At 39.4% G+C, this 13012-nt stretch overlaps 1 protein-coding gene across 1 annotated transcript in view; it reads right to left on the reverse strand.

Moving 5' to 3' along the window:
* The window catches only part of TNIP3 (TNFAIP3 interacting protein 3), a 54163-nt gene extending 41429 nt beyond the window's left edge, over window positions 1-12734 (reverse strand). Inside the window, exon 1 of the mRNA XM_089684309.1 lies at window positions 12618-12734. Within this exon, the coding sequence (XP_089540435.1) occupies window positions 12618-12734 (117 nt within the window). The remainder of the gene's footprint in view (window positions 1-12617) is intronic.
* Window positions 12735-13012: the final 278 nt, after the last annotated feature.

A 13012-nucleotide genomic window follows, 5' to 3' on the forward strand; every position in this document is an offset into this window, starting at 1 on the left:
TCTCCTCTATATTGCTCCTCTCATTGACCTGCAGTGCCCCCACATCCCCCATACCGATCCTGCTATTCTCATTGCCTTCCAGCCGCCTCTATACTGATTTTCCCATTCATCTACAGTTCCTCTTTATACAGTATAGAGTGGTAATGGATTAGAATACCTGGCAGGTTTTTATTGCTGTCTGTGCCCCAGTTAGGGAGATTCAGCTTCTCCATTTGTCCTGTTTACCATTATTGTTGAAAGTGAAAGTAAATCCAAAATATTGGGTTTCCCTAGAAAAGTAATAGAGGGGAAATCTTCCAATGGGGACACTAGTTCTGGTGACCTGGGGGAATCCCAAGGGATTCCCTTAATTTGCAGGGATTTCCTCCCACTTCCTGTTTTAGCTATGGGACAGGAAGTGTAAATCTCCCGAATGGGACACAGATGGCAACATAAAAAAATCCAGCAGGTGTTATAACCCTCCCTTACTCTATCCAAAATGAAAAAGAAAAGTTGTGCCTTTAGTTCTACTTTAATTATCTTCCATGTACTGCTTCTCATCCTTACTTCAAGCATCTCTTCATAATGTACTCCTCCATCCTGTATTATCCCCCCCCCCCCCACACTTTTTCTGTGTTCTCCTGTGCTGTGTCCCTTTTTCCAATACCTTTCCTCTTTTCCATACATGCAATTCTTCTTCACCTGTGGTTTCCTGCAATGGTGCAAACAGTATGTCAACCAAGAATCATTGAGATTGAAAGGTTAGCTTGACAGTATATTTTGAAAAAACTAAATCATGCATCAATATGTGAACCTGCAGAACAGATGAAAATTCTATCACCATCAGCTCTATTAAATGACATCTGGGGGAAATGAAGGGATCTTGTCACACCCTAAGTATATTTAATGTTATACATTATTCAACCCTAGGAACGAGGTTCGAGTTTGCCTCCAACTCTGTGCTATTTGCTGAGCGGGCAAACTAACTGGTTTAATAATAACATATGCAGCGCTACAAAGAAGTAATCAATGAATCATAAATCTGAAAATATAAATAAAGACAAAAAATAAAAATAAAAAGAGTGGTGGGCTAAAGTGCTTAAGGTGATTAAGATAAAAAACAACATCCTCAGATGATGGTTCAATTGTCCCAATAATGAGGTGCAAAGGTGGTCGACTCCGTGCTCAAAGGTGTGTAAATATTATGCACTCACCAGAAAGCGCATAATGTGCGCATTTGAGTTGTCAGACCACTCCTGGTACTAGAAGGCTGAAGCAATGCGGGTCATCTAGCAGGCTGTCACTCTGGTAGAGATGCACCTTCCTCCAACCAGCAGGGGGACACCAGACATCCAGCAATAATTGGCATAAAGCTAAATCCTGACTCCTCAAACCAGGGCACTCATACAGGATATCCACCTTGAGAAAGGGGAGGGGGGGCTCGACCAAACAGCCCACCCCAAAAAAGCACTGATAGTGTAGTATGTTCAAAAAACCTTTTATTGGAGTATAATGAAAGCAACTCACAGGGTATCCCAGAAACAAAGATGGCCGCCGGCCTCCACAAGGTGTGGAGCGGCGTGATGTCACCGGCTAGGCTCCAGCTGACGCGTTTCGTGCGGACGAGCACGTTATCAAAGGGAGCGAGCACTAGCCGGACAAGGATATATATAGTGAATTCCGCGCATGCGCGGTAAGCATAATAAGCCGGTGACGCCATCTTAGCCCGCTCGCGCATGCGCAGTGCATACAGCAGCGGCCATTTTATCGGTTATCACGGCTCAGGATAGACGATTGTCATGTCTATTTGTAAAAATAATCTCGCATCTCCTCCTTATCTAAACCTGTATCCAGGAGGCTAAAAGGTATTCCGTAGTAGGATGGATACTGGCAGTAAGGATGCTGAACGGTATTGCTCATATTGCTGCAGTATTCCATTTTTATAGGAATGCCCCAGACTCCATTATAGTGGAGTCCACTCCATTAGAGATTATAAAGGGGGGGGGAACCCCCAGGCCAAATATCACTAACAGTGGAGGTGCATACAAAATATCATTTTGAGATTCATACACAGTAAATACAAATTAAGATATAATTGATAGCGAGTAAAAATGAATAAATATTTATAAATAGTAGAATCATGACCAAAAACTAACAAGTGAGCCGGATAACTTACATTCCAAATAATATATAAAAGCATTTGTATATAACATATATAACCCACATGGTAAATAGATCCACATGTAGATAGATCCATCTATTGATGCCATAAAAAGTCATAATGTATATTACAGTTAAAATACACAACCCATGAATTAGACACATAAATTGGGGTTAAAATCATAATCCTTATAATATATGCATAATAAAAACAAAAAGCAGTGAATAAAAACATACAGATCAAAAAATAGACTAGATATATCAACTTGTATCAATAAAACAATTAATATCTAGATTTATATTAAGACCTTGAGGAGAAGAAGACTGGAGCTCATAAATCTACTTGGTTTCCAACCTTGCAACAGATCTCTTTTTGTAAATACCCCTCCAATGCGGCTTAGTAATGTCTATAGCAGCAAATTTCAAGCATTTGGGGTTGTTGTTATGGCATAGCTGGTAATGTAAAGATAATGAATGGTCCTTGAAACCTTTTTTAATATTTTTAAGGTGCTCACACAGTCTGTCACGTAACCTCCTTGTCGTCCTCCCAACATATTGCTTACCGCAGCCACACTCTAATAGGTAAACAACGTGTGTGCTATTGCAAGTAATGGTATTTTTGATTTCATATGTCTTCTTGGTGGTATTAGACACAAAGGTTTTCACTGGTCTCTTGTGTATACCATTTTCAACACAAATCATACATCTGTTGCAAGGATAAAAGCCCTTGTGACCAAGATTAAATGTTAAGGTTTTTGGGGGGTTCACTATGTTAGGGGCTAGAGACAACCTGAGAGGGGGCGCTCTACGAAAGATGATCTCTGGACGTTTGGGTAATATTTTTCCCAATAATGGGTCATTTAGAAGGATGGACCAGTTCTTCTTAATGATCTTTGAGACATCTTTATATTGGGTATTAAAATTTGTAATAAAAGGACAAATTATATTGCTGTTAGCAGTTGTAGTCGGTTTAAGTAACTCAAGGAGTCAGGATTAGCTTTATGCCAATTATTGCTGGATGTCTGGTGTCCCCCTGCTGGTTGGAGGAAGGTGCATCCCTACCAGAGTGACAGCCTGCTAGATGACCCGCACTGCTTCAGCCTTCTAGTACCAGGAGTGGTCTGACAACTCAAATGCGCACATTATGTGCTTTCTGGTGAGTGCATAATATTTACACACCTTTGAGCACGGAGTCGACCACCTTTGCACCTCATTATTGGGACAATTGAACCATCATCTGAGGACGTTGTTTTTTATCTTAATCACCTTAAGCACTTTAGCCCACCACTCTTTTTATTTTTATTTTTTGTCTTTATTTATATTTTTAGATTTATGATTCATTGATTACTTCTTTGTAGCGCTGCATATGTTATTATTATTTATAGTGTGAAGGTTTGGGGTTTGTACCTTTTATGCCAGCTGCTTACCATTTATCTCCAAGCGCTCGTTAATTATTTTACTGTTTTGAAAACTAACTGGTTTGTTTATCTGAAAAAATAAAACTCCTGCTGTGCAGGAAGTCATACATTTAGTAGAGGTACTACTACCACCACTTAGGGCTCTCGTTAGTTCCTAGGACACTTATTCTTCCAGATTCCGATTTTGTGCGGTCCCCATGCCATTTTTAACAAAAGGCAGGGATATGTCACTTTTGCTTTAGTACATCCTGCAGGTGCACAGCTTCATATGCAGTTTTAGGGCACCACTCAGGCATGTTATTTAACCCCTTGTGTGCTAACTTATACTACTTCTTCATTAACAGGCCTGTTTCAGTTTCCAGTGATGATTACTCCGCCATGCAACAGTGTATGAATGAATTGTATATATTTTTTTGAGACAGATAGTGAACTATGATGTCAATCAAACATCTATCCTGGAAACACAGAAAACTACTCTGTTGAAATGTATCAGCACGTAACACCCATGCCAATGAAATTGAAAGCAGATCCTGTGACAGTATCTATTTATGGTTTATAAATGTTTCTTTTTAATTTCTTCATTTTCCAAAAATATTACATTTTCCAAGAGATTACAACTTAAAAAAACTTGCTTTGCCTCTTACTAAATACCTTGGACTGTCTACTTTCCAAAAATGGGTCATTTTGGGGGGGTGTATTTGTACTGTCCTGATGTTTTATGACCCCAAGAAATTAAATGAGGCTGTCAGTACATCGAATTGATCATATATATATATATATATATATATATATATCAGATATATACCATAGTTTGTAGACTCTATAACTTTCCCACAGACAAAATAATAAACACTGATTTGGGTTATTTTCATCAAAGAATTGTAGAAGAATAAATTTTGGCCTAAATTTATGAAGAACAATGATTTATTTGCAAAATTTTAGTTTTTTATGTTTATTTGTCAAAAAATAAAAAACCCAGTAGTGCTTAAATGGCACCAAAAGAAAGCTTTATTTGTGTGGAAAAAAATGATAAAACTTTCATTTGGGTATAGTGTTGCATGACCGCGCAATTGTTATTCGAAGTGTGACAGCGTTGAAAGTTTAAAATTATGTATACAGAGAGAGAGAAAGAAAACAAATGTCATTTTTGGAAGGCAATATCACTAAGAATACTTTGTTTCCCCCTGAAAGTTTTATGTATTATAACTTGGTATCATAAGTAATTACACAGTTTTTCTGATTTGATAGGTTCCTAGGATGTGACAATTACGTTGGTGCATGAGCAGTATGCAGGTGCTTTTTAAATGAATCTCAATCTGTTAGAGGATAATTTAAAGGTATTCCAAGATCAAAAGTACTGTGGTAAACTCAGGTATGTGGGAAATGATTCCTATAAATTGTTTTACTATTTACTTATTTTATTGATATTTAGCTAAATACACAGGAATGGCATGGCTCACAACTGTCTCTCATTTGGAAGGACTGTCCCTCTTTTGAGACCATATCCCTCCATCCCTCATTCTGCCTCAGTGTCCCCTCTGTTAGGTTTGATGTATATACAGTACCTCTATACAAAATGTACTATTTAACTAGAAAAAGCGTTATGCTGAATTAAACTTTTTCCAATGTCCATATTAATACATTTGTTATTTTGAAAACCAAGAAAAAAAATGAAAAATAACTCATGTGATTAAGTCACACACACCATTGAGCCAATTTTAAGGAAAAAAAAAATATCTACTAGTATGCTTTTGCACTGTTGGAGGACACCAACATTGAAGCATTACCATTGGCAACTGGATCTAGGACCCTAGTGCTATAAGACAATTGTGTTAATCAGTTTTCACATTTACTCTTCACAATTAACTAAAATCACAATCTCCATCTTGGTACATATCAGCAATGCAATTAGAGTTGTAGCACTGAAAGTCAAAGTAACTGACATTGTGAGCAATTGTTAAGTTGCTCTTTTATGTATAAAAGGGTACCAAAGTTGCTTTCTCGGTTGCAAGTGAAAGCAAGCCCTCCTCTTAGAAAGACAGAGCTGAGCTTTTTGAAGCTTCCTGAAAGTTTGGTTGATCCAGCAAGAATCACAGGTGTCAAACTGGTGGCCCTCCAGCTGTTGCCAAACTACAAGTTCCATGAGGCATTGAAAGATTGACAGTTACAAGCATGACTCCCAAAGATAGAGGCATGATGGAACTTGTAGTTTCGCAACAGCTGGAGGGCCACCAGTTTGACACCCCTGAGCTGGGTTCTGTCAAATGAAGGTCTCCTGTGAATAGATACTAAAATTCCTATTAACTCACATGGGCCTCTGTTTGGAAGCACATTTATATATAACAGATGTTGTAACCTTAGGGTTTAATTAACCTTTCAGGTAGCTTCAGATAACTTGGCTGTGTTTCCTTCAAAATGAGGTCAAAGAACTAAATGGTGAAGTGTTCTCTTATGATAATTTGATGAAGTACCTAGCAGCTACAATTTCCACATACCCCACCGCATGAGCAAAAGCTCAAAATCTGCAGCTGGCCTACACCATTTCATCTGCAGGTTTAGGAATCAACTAAATTGATGGTTTTAGGTGGTTTGTAAAGATACACTCAGCTTTAGATGGCTCCTGAAAGTCCAGGAAGCTCTTTCTAACTGTCTCAGACCTTGTCTCAAAAACTTTCCCTCATTGACGTCTATATTTTAAATAAAAATACAGTGAAAATAAGAGTAAAAAAATTAGATTAAAGGAACAGTGCACAATTAACAAACACAAAAAACGTTAAAATACAAATGCAAAGTACACTATATAAAAAAAAACTAACTTCATTGCATCCCAAAGAACCAAACCCTTTAAATCGATTTTTTTCTAGAAAATTAACCTAAGCATTGACCATTTCTGCTTTGGTGAAATTATTTATTTGATTAATAATATGAGCAATACAATTCATATTCACATCAATGGTGGCAATGTCTCAGACTCAGTTAAGAAAGGAGAAAGAGTCAGGTAATTGCAACTAATGCCACATATCTTCATAAAAACAGAGAGCTGTGATTAAAGAGCAACCAAACAGGAATCTCTAGTGATCTATACTAGAGATGACCTCTGTGAGAACCCATTGAGACTCTGAGTTGACTGCCTGCCGGAGATCCAAGCCCTATGCCATTCAACAACAACAAAAAAAATCTATAAAATTATATAAAACATTGTAAACAGGAAGATAGGTGGGGAGAAACAAATTTCCATAATTTTGGGGTGAGATGTATTCCACCAATATCACTCTTCTCATCCCTAATATGCAGGGCTTTTTTTTCTCAGAGAATAGATACAGGACCCACTCCTCCTTCTAAGTCATCCCCTTGTTTCTGCCCCCCTACCCACCTCTGAGCATCGTCCCTTGGTTCTACCCCCCTCCCAGTATTGCTCCTTTAACAGAATACAGAGCCAAATATCATTTTGTGGTGTTAAGTAATTTGTATGGAATCTGTTAATGATAACAAGGAAAGCAGTAGAATAAATCCCCTACAGCCAGTAACAATAGACCCCACCCAGCAACAATAGCATTCCCCAACAACAATTGACACCTGCAACAAAATTCCAGCCCAGCAACAATAGACCCCCAGAAGCAACAACAGATTTCCCAGCAGCCAGCATCAATAGATTCTCCAACAGCCAGCAACAATAGACCCCTCTCTCAAAAGTAGTTCTTTTCCACCAAAAATTGATCCCCCGGCACCAATATAATGCCATGCAAAAATAGATCCCCTGCAGTGACAATAGATTCCTCAACAGCCAGCATCAATAGACCTTCCAGCACACCTCAACACCCCTTGCCATTACAAACATTCAGTGCTGGAGGTGCTAGATGTGCTGGAACCAGGGGTGGACTGACCATTTGGAAACTTGGGCACTGCCCGAGAGCCCGGGGTCAGTAGGGGGCCCCATGAGATGCCCCTGGTACCTTTTTCATAGGCTTTTTTGAGTTTGGGCAAGGACACAGGGGCTCCATGATCCCCTATTGCCCGGGGGCCCCATGAGTTGTCAGTTCGCCCCTGGACATCAGTTTGTATCTTTTTAACAAAGTTCAAATGCAGAACTGTGCACGTTTTTCAGATATTATTTTTGTGCATAGACAAGTATTGATTCTCAGTTTTCAACAAAACCTTTTAAATGTTGCCTTAATGGCACTAGTTGTAAAATGGACTCTAAAACCAAGCTTAATAATGTTCTGTTAACACAAAACAAATATATAAAATTCAGGGCAATTTTCAAATTTTAATTGCAACTGCTGACTTAGAATACATAGTAGAAGTATGTTTGATTCCTGCTGAAAAAAAAGCCTTGATAATATGTACTGTATCTATCACATTTTATGTGTGAGTGGACATTTTGCATTAAATTGGAAATGTAAGCTTGCATATAACGCATGAGCTTCAAACTTTAATGATAACAACAAGCACATGTACATTGTATAGATATGCATTGAGCATAAAAGAATAGAATTCCTAATGTTTAGTATGAAAATCGCACACATAAATAAATAATTTGTTCAAGATTTACAATGTAAACAAACTAAAGATCAAATAAAAGATGTATATGATAAATTAAACTTACAGTTATATATTCCATCCTGTCTTCGGTAGAAGTAACCACTATACTATTATAGTATACTTATACTATGATAAAGTAATTGCTGGAAAGGTACCTATTGAATCAAAGCACCCCCGCACTAAGAAAACCCCCTTTAAGGAACCTTTAGATAAATATCTACCAGTAGTGTTATTACTAACTACTTAAGCTCCTACCCACATCTTTTTCACATTAAACAGAACATAAACTTTGTATATGTGTATAAAGGATTCCCTTCTGCTCGGTATAAACAAGTGAACACCCACACACCCACGTCTAAGGGGGAAACACTAGAGGAAGTCCTCCAATTGCAGACTGAAACAACTGTAACAGGGCACAAAATGTCAATGATTATGACTCTGTTTACGGTAACAAGTAAATCATTTTGTCTACTTCTAGAAATGTACTTGAGTTACGATTTATAGTAAAACTGCTGTGTATGTGAGTATTCATTGAAGGAATAAAGAGTACCCACTCTGTTACACATAAAGCAACTCCATAATTTTAGTTTATTTAACCAATTCATGTTCAGAAGGTTTTCCCCCCTTTATGATTAGGCCACTTTTTTTGCTATTCGGCACTGCGCTACTTTAACTGGTAATTGAGCGGTCATGCAATGCTGTTCCCAAACAAAATGTATAATTTTTTTTCACACAAATGAAGCTTTATTTTGGTGGTATTTGATCACCACTGAGTTTTTTTATTTTTTATTATATAAATGAAAAGAGACTGAACATTTTTACTTTCAGCTATAAAACATATTTAATAAAACACTTTTTTAAATTATTGTTTTGTAGTAATATTAATCATTTGCCCTCCAGAGGATTTACCCACCTTCCTGGCCAGGCCATTTTTTGTGTTACAGCACTGCTTTACTTTAACTGACAATTGAGCAGTCGTGCAATGCTGCACCCAAATGAAATTTACATCCTTTTTTTCCCATGAATAGAGCTTTCTTTCGGTGGTATTTGTTCACCACTGGGTTTTTTTTTATTATATAAATGAAAAAAGACTGATTATGTTTTAAAGGCTGAAAGTAAAAATTATTGGTGATTGACAGCCGAAGCTGCGAATAGCCTACCCGGAATTGCAAAATCATGTATATATACGTGATTTTGCGCACCCCTACCGCCCTGTAGCAGTATACTTGCTATAGGGTGGTGGGAAAGCGGTTAATATACAGAATTTATATAGCACCAACAGTTAACACAGCGCTTTACAACATAAGGGCATACAGTACAAGTACAATACAAATTAGTACAGAAGGCAACAGAGGGCCCTGCTTGTTAGAGCTTACAAGGGGGAGGGTCAATTGATACTAAAGGTAATAACTGTGGGGGATAGGCTGATTGAGAAAATACATGTACAGTTGCTAGATGGAGGCAGGATAGGCCTCTCTGAAGAGATGAGTTTTTAGGGATCGTCTAGAAGAGGACAGAGTAGGAGATAGTCAAGTACATTGGGGAAGGGAGTTCCAGAGGATGGGAGCAGCTCTGGAGAAGTCCTGGAGCCACACATAGGAGGAGGTGACAAGAAAGCTAGAGAGCAGAAGATCTTGGGAGGAATGACGAGAACAATTTGGTTGTTATTTTGAGACAAGGTTAGTGATATAGCTGGGATTTGAGTTGTGGATAGCTTTATAAGTTGTAAGTATCTTGAATTTTATTAGTCGGGTGAGTGGAAGCCAGTGAAGGGTTTGGCAGGGAGAGGTAGCAGACACTGATCGGTTGGTAAGGTGGATGAGCCTGGCAGCAGCATTCATGATGAAGGGGGCTAGCCTATGTAAAGGTAAGCCAGTGAGGTGGGAGTTGCAGTAGTCAAGGCTGGAGATGACCAGGAAGTGAGTTAGAAACTTTTTGGTGTCATTGGTTAGGAAAGGGCATATCTTGGAGATGGTACAGATTTCTTCATAAATTTAGTCAAAAATGTACATATGATTGGTTTGTGCAAAAGTTATAGCATCTACAAACTATGGTATATATACTGGAATTTTTTCTTTACACTACTAATGGCATTGAGACTGTGATAGTGTGGCAGGCAATCTGACACTAACTGACACTGGGTGAGAGCATGTGCCTGCATGGGCTCCCCGTCCACAGTGCATTGCTGGTGGGCGGTCCACAAGTGGTTAAATCCCAACTCAAGGATTTTAGCAACCCCCCCAACTAACTGCTGGTGTGAAAAAATAAAAAAGCCTGTCCAAATCACATTTTACTTACTGAAGCCACGGTCACATTGCAATCCTTCCTGCTTCTTTTTTTTTTTACTGGGGTCCCTCTTTGGGTGTCAACATCACTTCCTTCATAATGTGGAGATCACCTATTGATGGGGGTGACCCCTCCAGTGGTCAGGTCCTCTCTCAGAGGCTCCAGATGGCAGGAGAACTCACAGGAGCGGTGAGGGGACCATTGCACTTGCAGGAAGACTTAGGAAGAGATATTTGGAATTAAGAGTGTGGAGAAAGGTAATTGATGCACAATGTGCTATTTAACCACTTGACAACCAGGCTATAGCCGAATGACAGCTATAGTGTGGTTGTCAAGTTCATATTATATCCTCCCAGAACACGCCCCCCACATGCCCCCAGCAGCGGGCATCCAAGGATCACATGACAAGGTAAAAGGCCATCACAGCGGCCTTTTACCACGTGATTAACTGTGTCCAATGACACAAAGTAAATACAGTTGCTGGTTCGTGGTGGCACTTTCCTCGCGCTGTCACAGCGTGAGAACAGTTCTGATAACTGGCAAGTGTCACAGAGGACATCTGCACTGATATCAGGGCACTATCAATGCTCTGATTATCAGTGCAGCCTCAAAAGTGCTCAGCAGTGGTGCTTATCAGTGCCCAGCAGTGACACCCATCAGTGTCGCCCAGCAATGACACCGATTAGTGCCCATCAGTGCTGCTCATCAGTGCCGTCCATCATTGCCATCAGGCAATGCAGCCAGTCAGTGCCGCCAGTCAGTGCCCATCAGTGCCACCTATCAGTGCCCATCAGTACTGCATATCAGTGCAGCATCATCAGTGCCTCCTCATACAAATTACCACCAGTGCTGCCTCATCAGTCTTGCTTATCAGTGCCCAATGCTGCCTATCAGTGCCGCCTATCAGTGCTGCCTATCAGTGCAGCCTCATCAATGCACATCAGTGAAGGAGAAAATTTACCTGTTTGCTAAATTTTATAATAGAAACAAAGAAAAACTTTATCATTTTTTTAAATTTGCTTTTTTTTGTTTATAGCACAAAAAATAAAAAACCCAACGGCGATTAAATTCTCTACCTTTTTAATCACATACATTTCTTAAAACAGATGCTCATGGCCATAAACTTGGTGTATTATAAAGTGTAAAATATATTGTAGTTGTACCAGTCCTTAGATGTGATGGCTGCATTTTCCTTTATTTTCATTTGGTGATCCTGCCAGTAACATGCTTTCTGCCCTATGATAACATTCATTCACCATACCGTGTCTATGGGAGAGCAGCATTGTTAGCCTACAAAGTGTGTTAGGACTATGGAACACCTCCCTCTCTCCTCATCACCATAACATTGTGGGGTGGGTTGAGTAATCCACAGAGAGAATTCAGACAGGGCTGATAACAATGTACAACAAAGGCAGGGTGTCAAGGAAGTTGTTAACTCACTGGATTGTTAGTAGAATACCAGGTTTTGTTTTTAAAGTGGAGCTCCACCCAAAAGGGGAAGTTCTGCTTTAAAGACTGGTCCCCCGCTCCCCATTAAGGATTGGCACCTTTGAGGAGCGGGTACCCGAAATTGACAGGTACTTGCTCCCACTTCTTCTGTGATCACCTAGGCGATCGGAAATGGAAGTTGTCCTCCTCCCCTCCCTCCCCGTAGTCTTCTAGGACACGTGACAGGTCTCAGAAGACTACGAGGCCATTCAGGAAGCGCAGTGCTACCCAAGCATGCGCAGTGGGCACCCGGTTGTGAAACCGGAAGTTGCACAGCGGGTGCCCACACTGAAGATGCCAGCCTCCTGGAATACCAGACGACTGGTGAAGGGAGGACACTGCAGGATTGTGGGACAGGTAAGTGGCTGTTTTTTAAAAGTCAACAGCTACAGTTTTTGTAGCTGCTGACTTTGATTTTTTTACAGTGTGATTGAAACTCCGCTTTAACTTGTTTAACAGATAACAAAATACTTTCAATTATATATTTAAAAAATTGCAAAAACTTAGGGTTTACATAAACTTTAAGGTGATACTGAACACCCACTTGCCGCCCTCAGTATGTACAGTATATTTACATTGTAGTTAGCATGTGGTTTATCAGGGTAATGGCTGAAGATAAGTCATAACTCCAGTTTCTTTTTTTCAGCCGGTGGTCAGCTTTATAATAAAAGCTGTCTGAGTGGCTCATTAGCCACTGCAATGCTTTCAATAGCAGCAGGAGTGGATGGTGTTTCTCAGGCTAACCGTTAAAACCAGCACGCCTGAGAAATAATCTGCTGGTGCAGCTGGCTGGTCACAGAGGCGATGAGAGAATCTGTCATCTCTCATCGCTTCTTCGGCCTTGGAGGACCTGAGCGACATCATGACGTCACCTCTGGTCCGGGGCTGATGTAACAAATTTTTTTCCCTATTAACCTCCTAGCGGTATGATTATTTCAGATTTTTGGTGCTGAAAGAGGTACCATTATTTTGGAAATATGTATTATTTTTATTGTAGGCTGTAATTTTTAGGAATAACTCACTGAAATCTGTCCGAACAAGAGTCTATTAAACATGGTATGATAAAATTTGAAACAAAATCATAAATTATAATTTAATAAATAATCATAAAAAATAATAATATAATAATAATACATTTA

This window comes from Staurois parvus, unplaced genomic scaffold (genome assembly GCF_062004578.1).
Source record: "Staurois parvus isolate SC_StPar_1 unplaced genomic scaffold, SC_StPar_1.0 ptg000344l, whole genome shotgun sequence".
In the NCBI taxonomy this organism is placed as follows: domain Eukaryota; kingdom Metazoa; phylum Chordata; class Amphibia; order Anura; family Ranidae; genus Staurois; species Staurois parvus.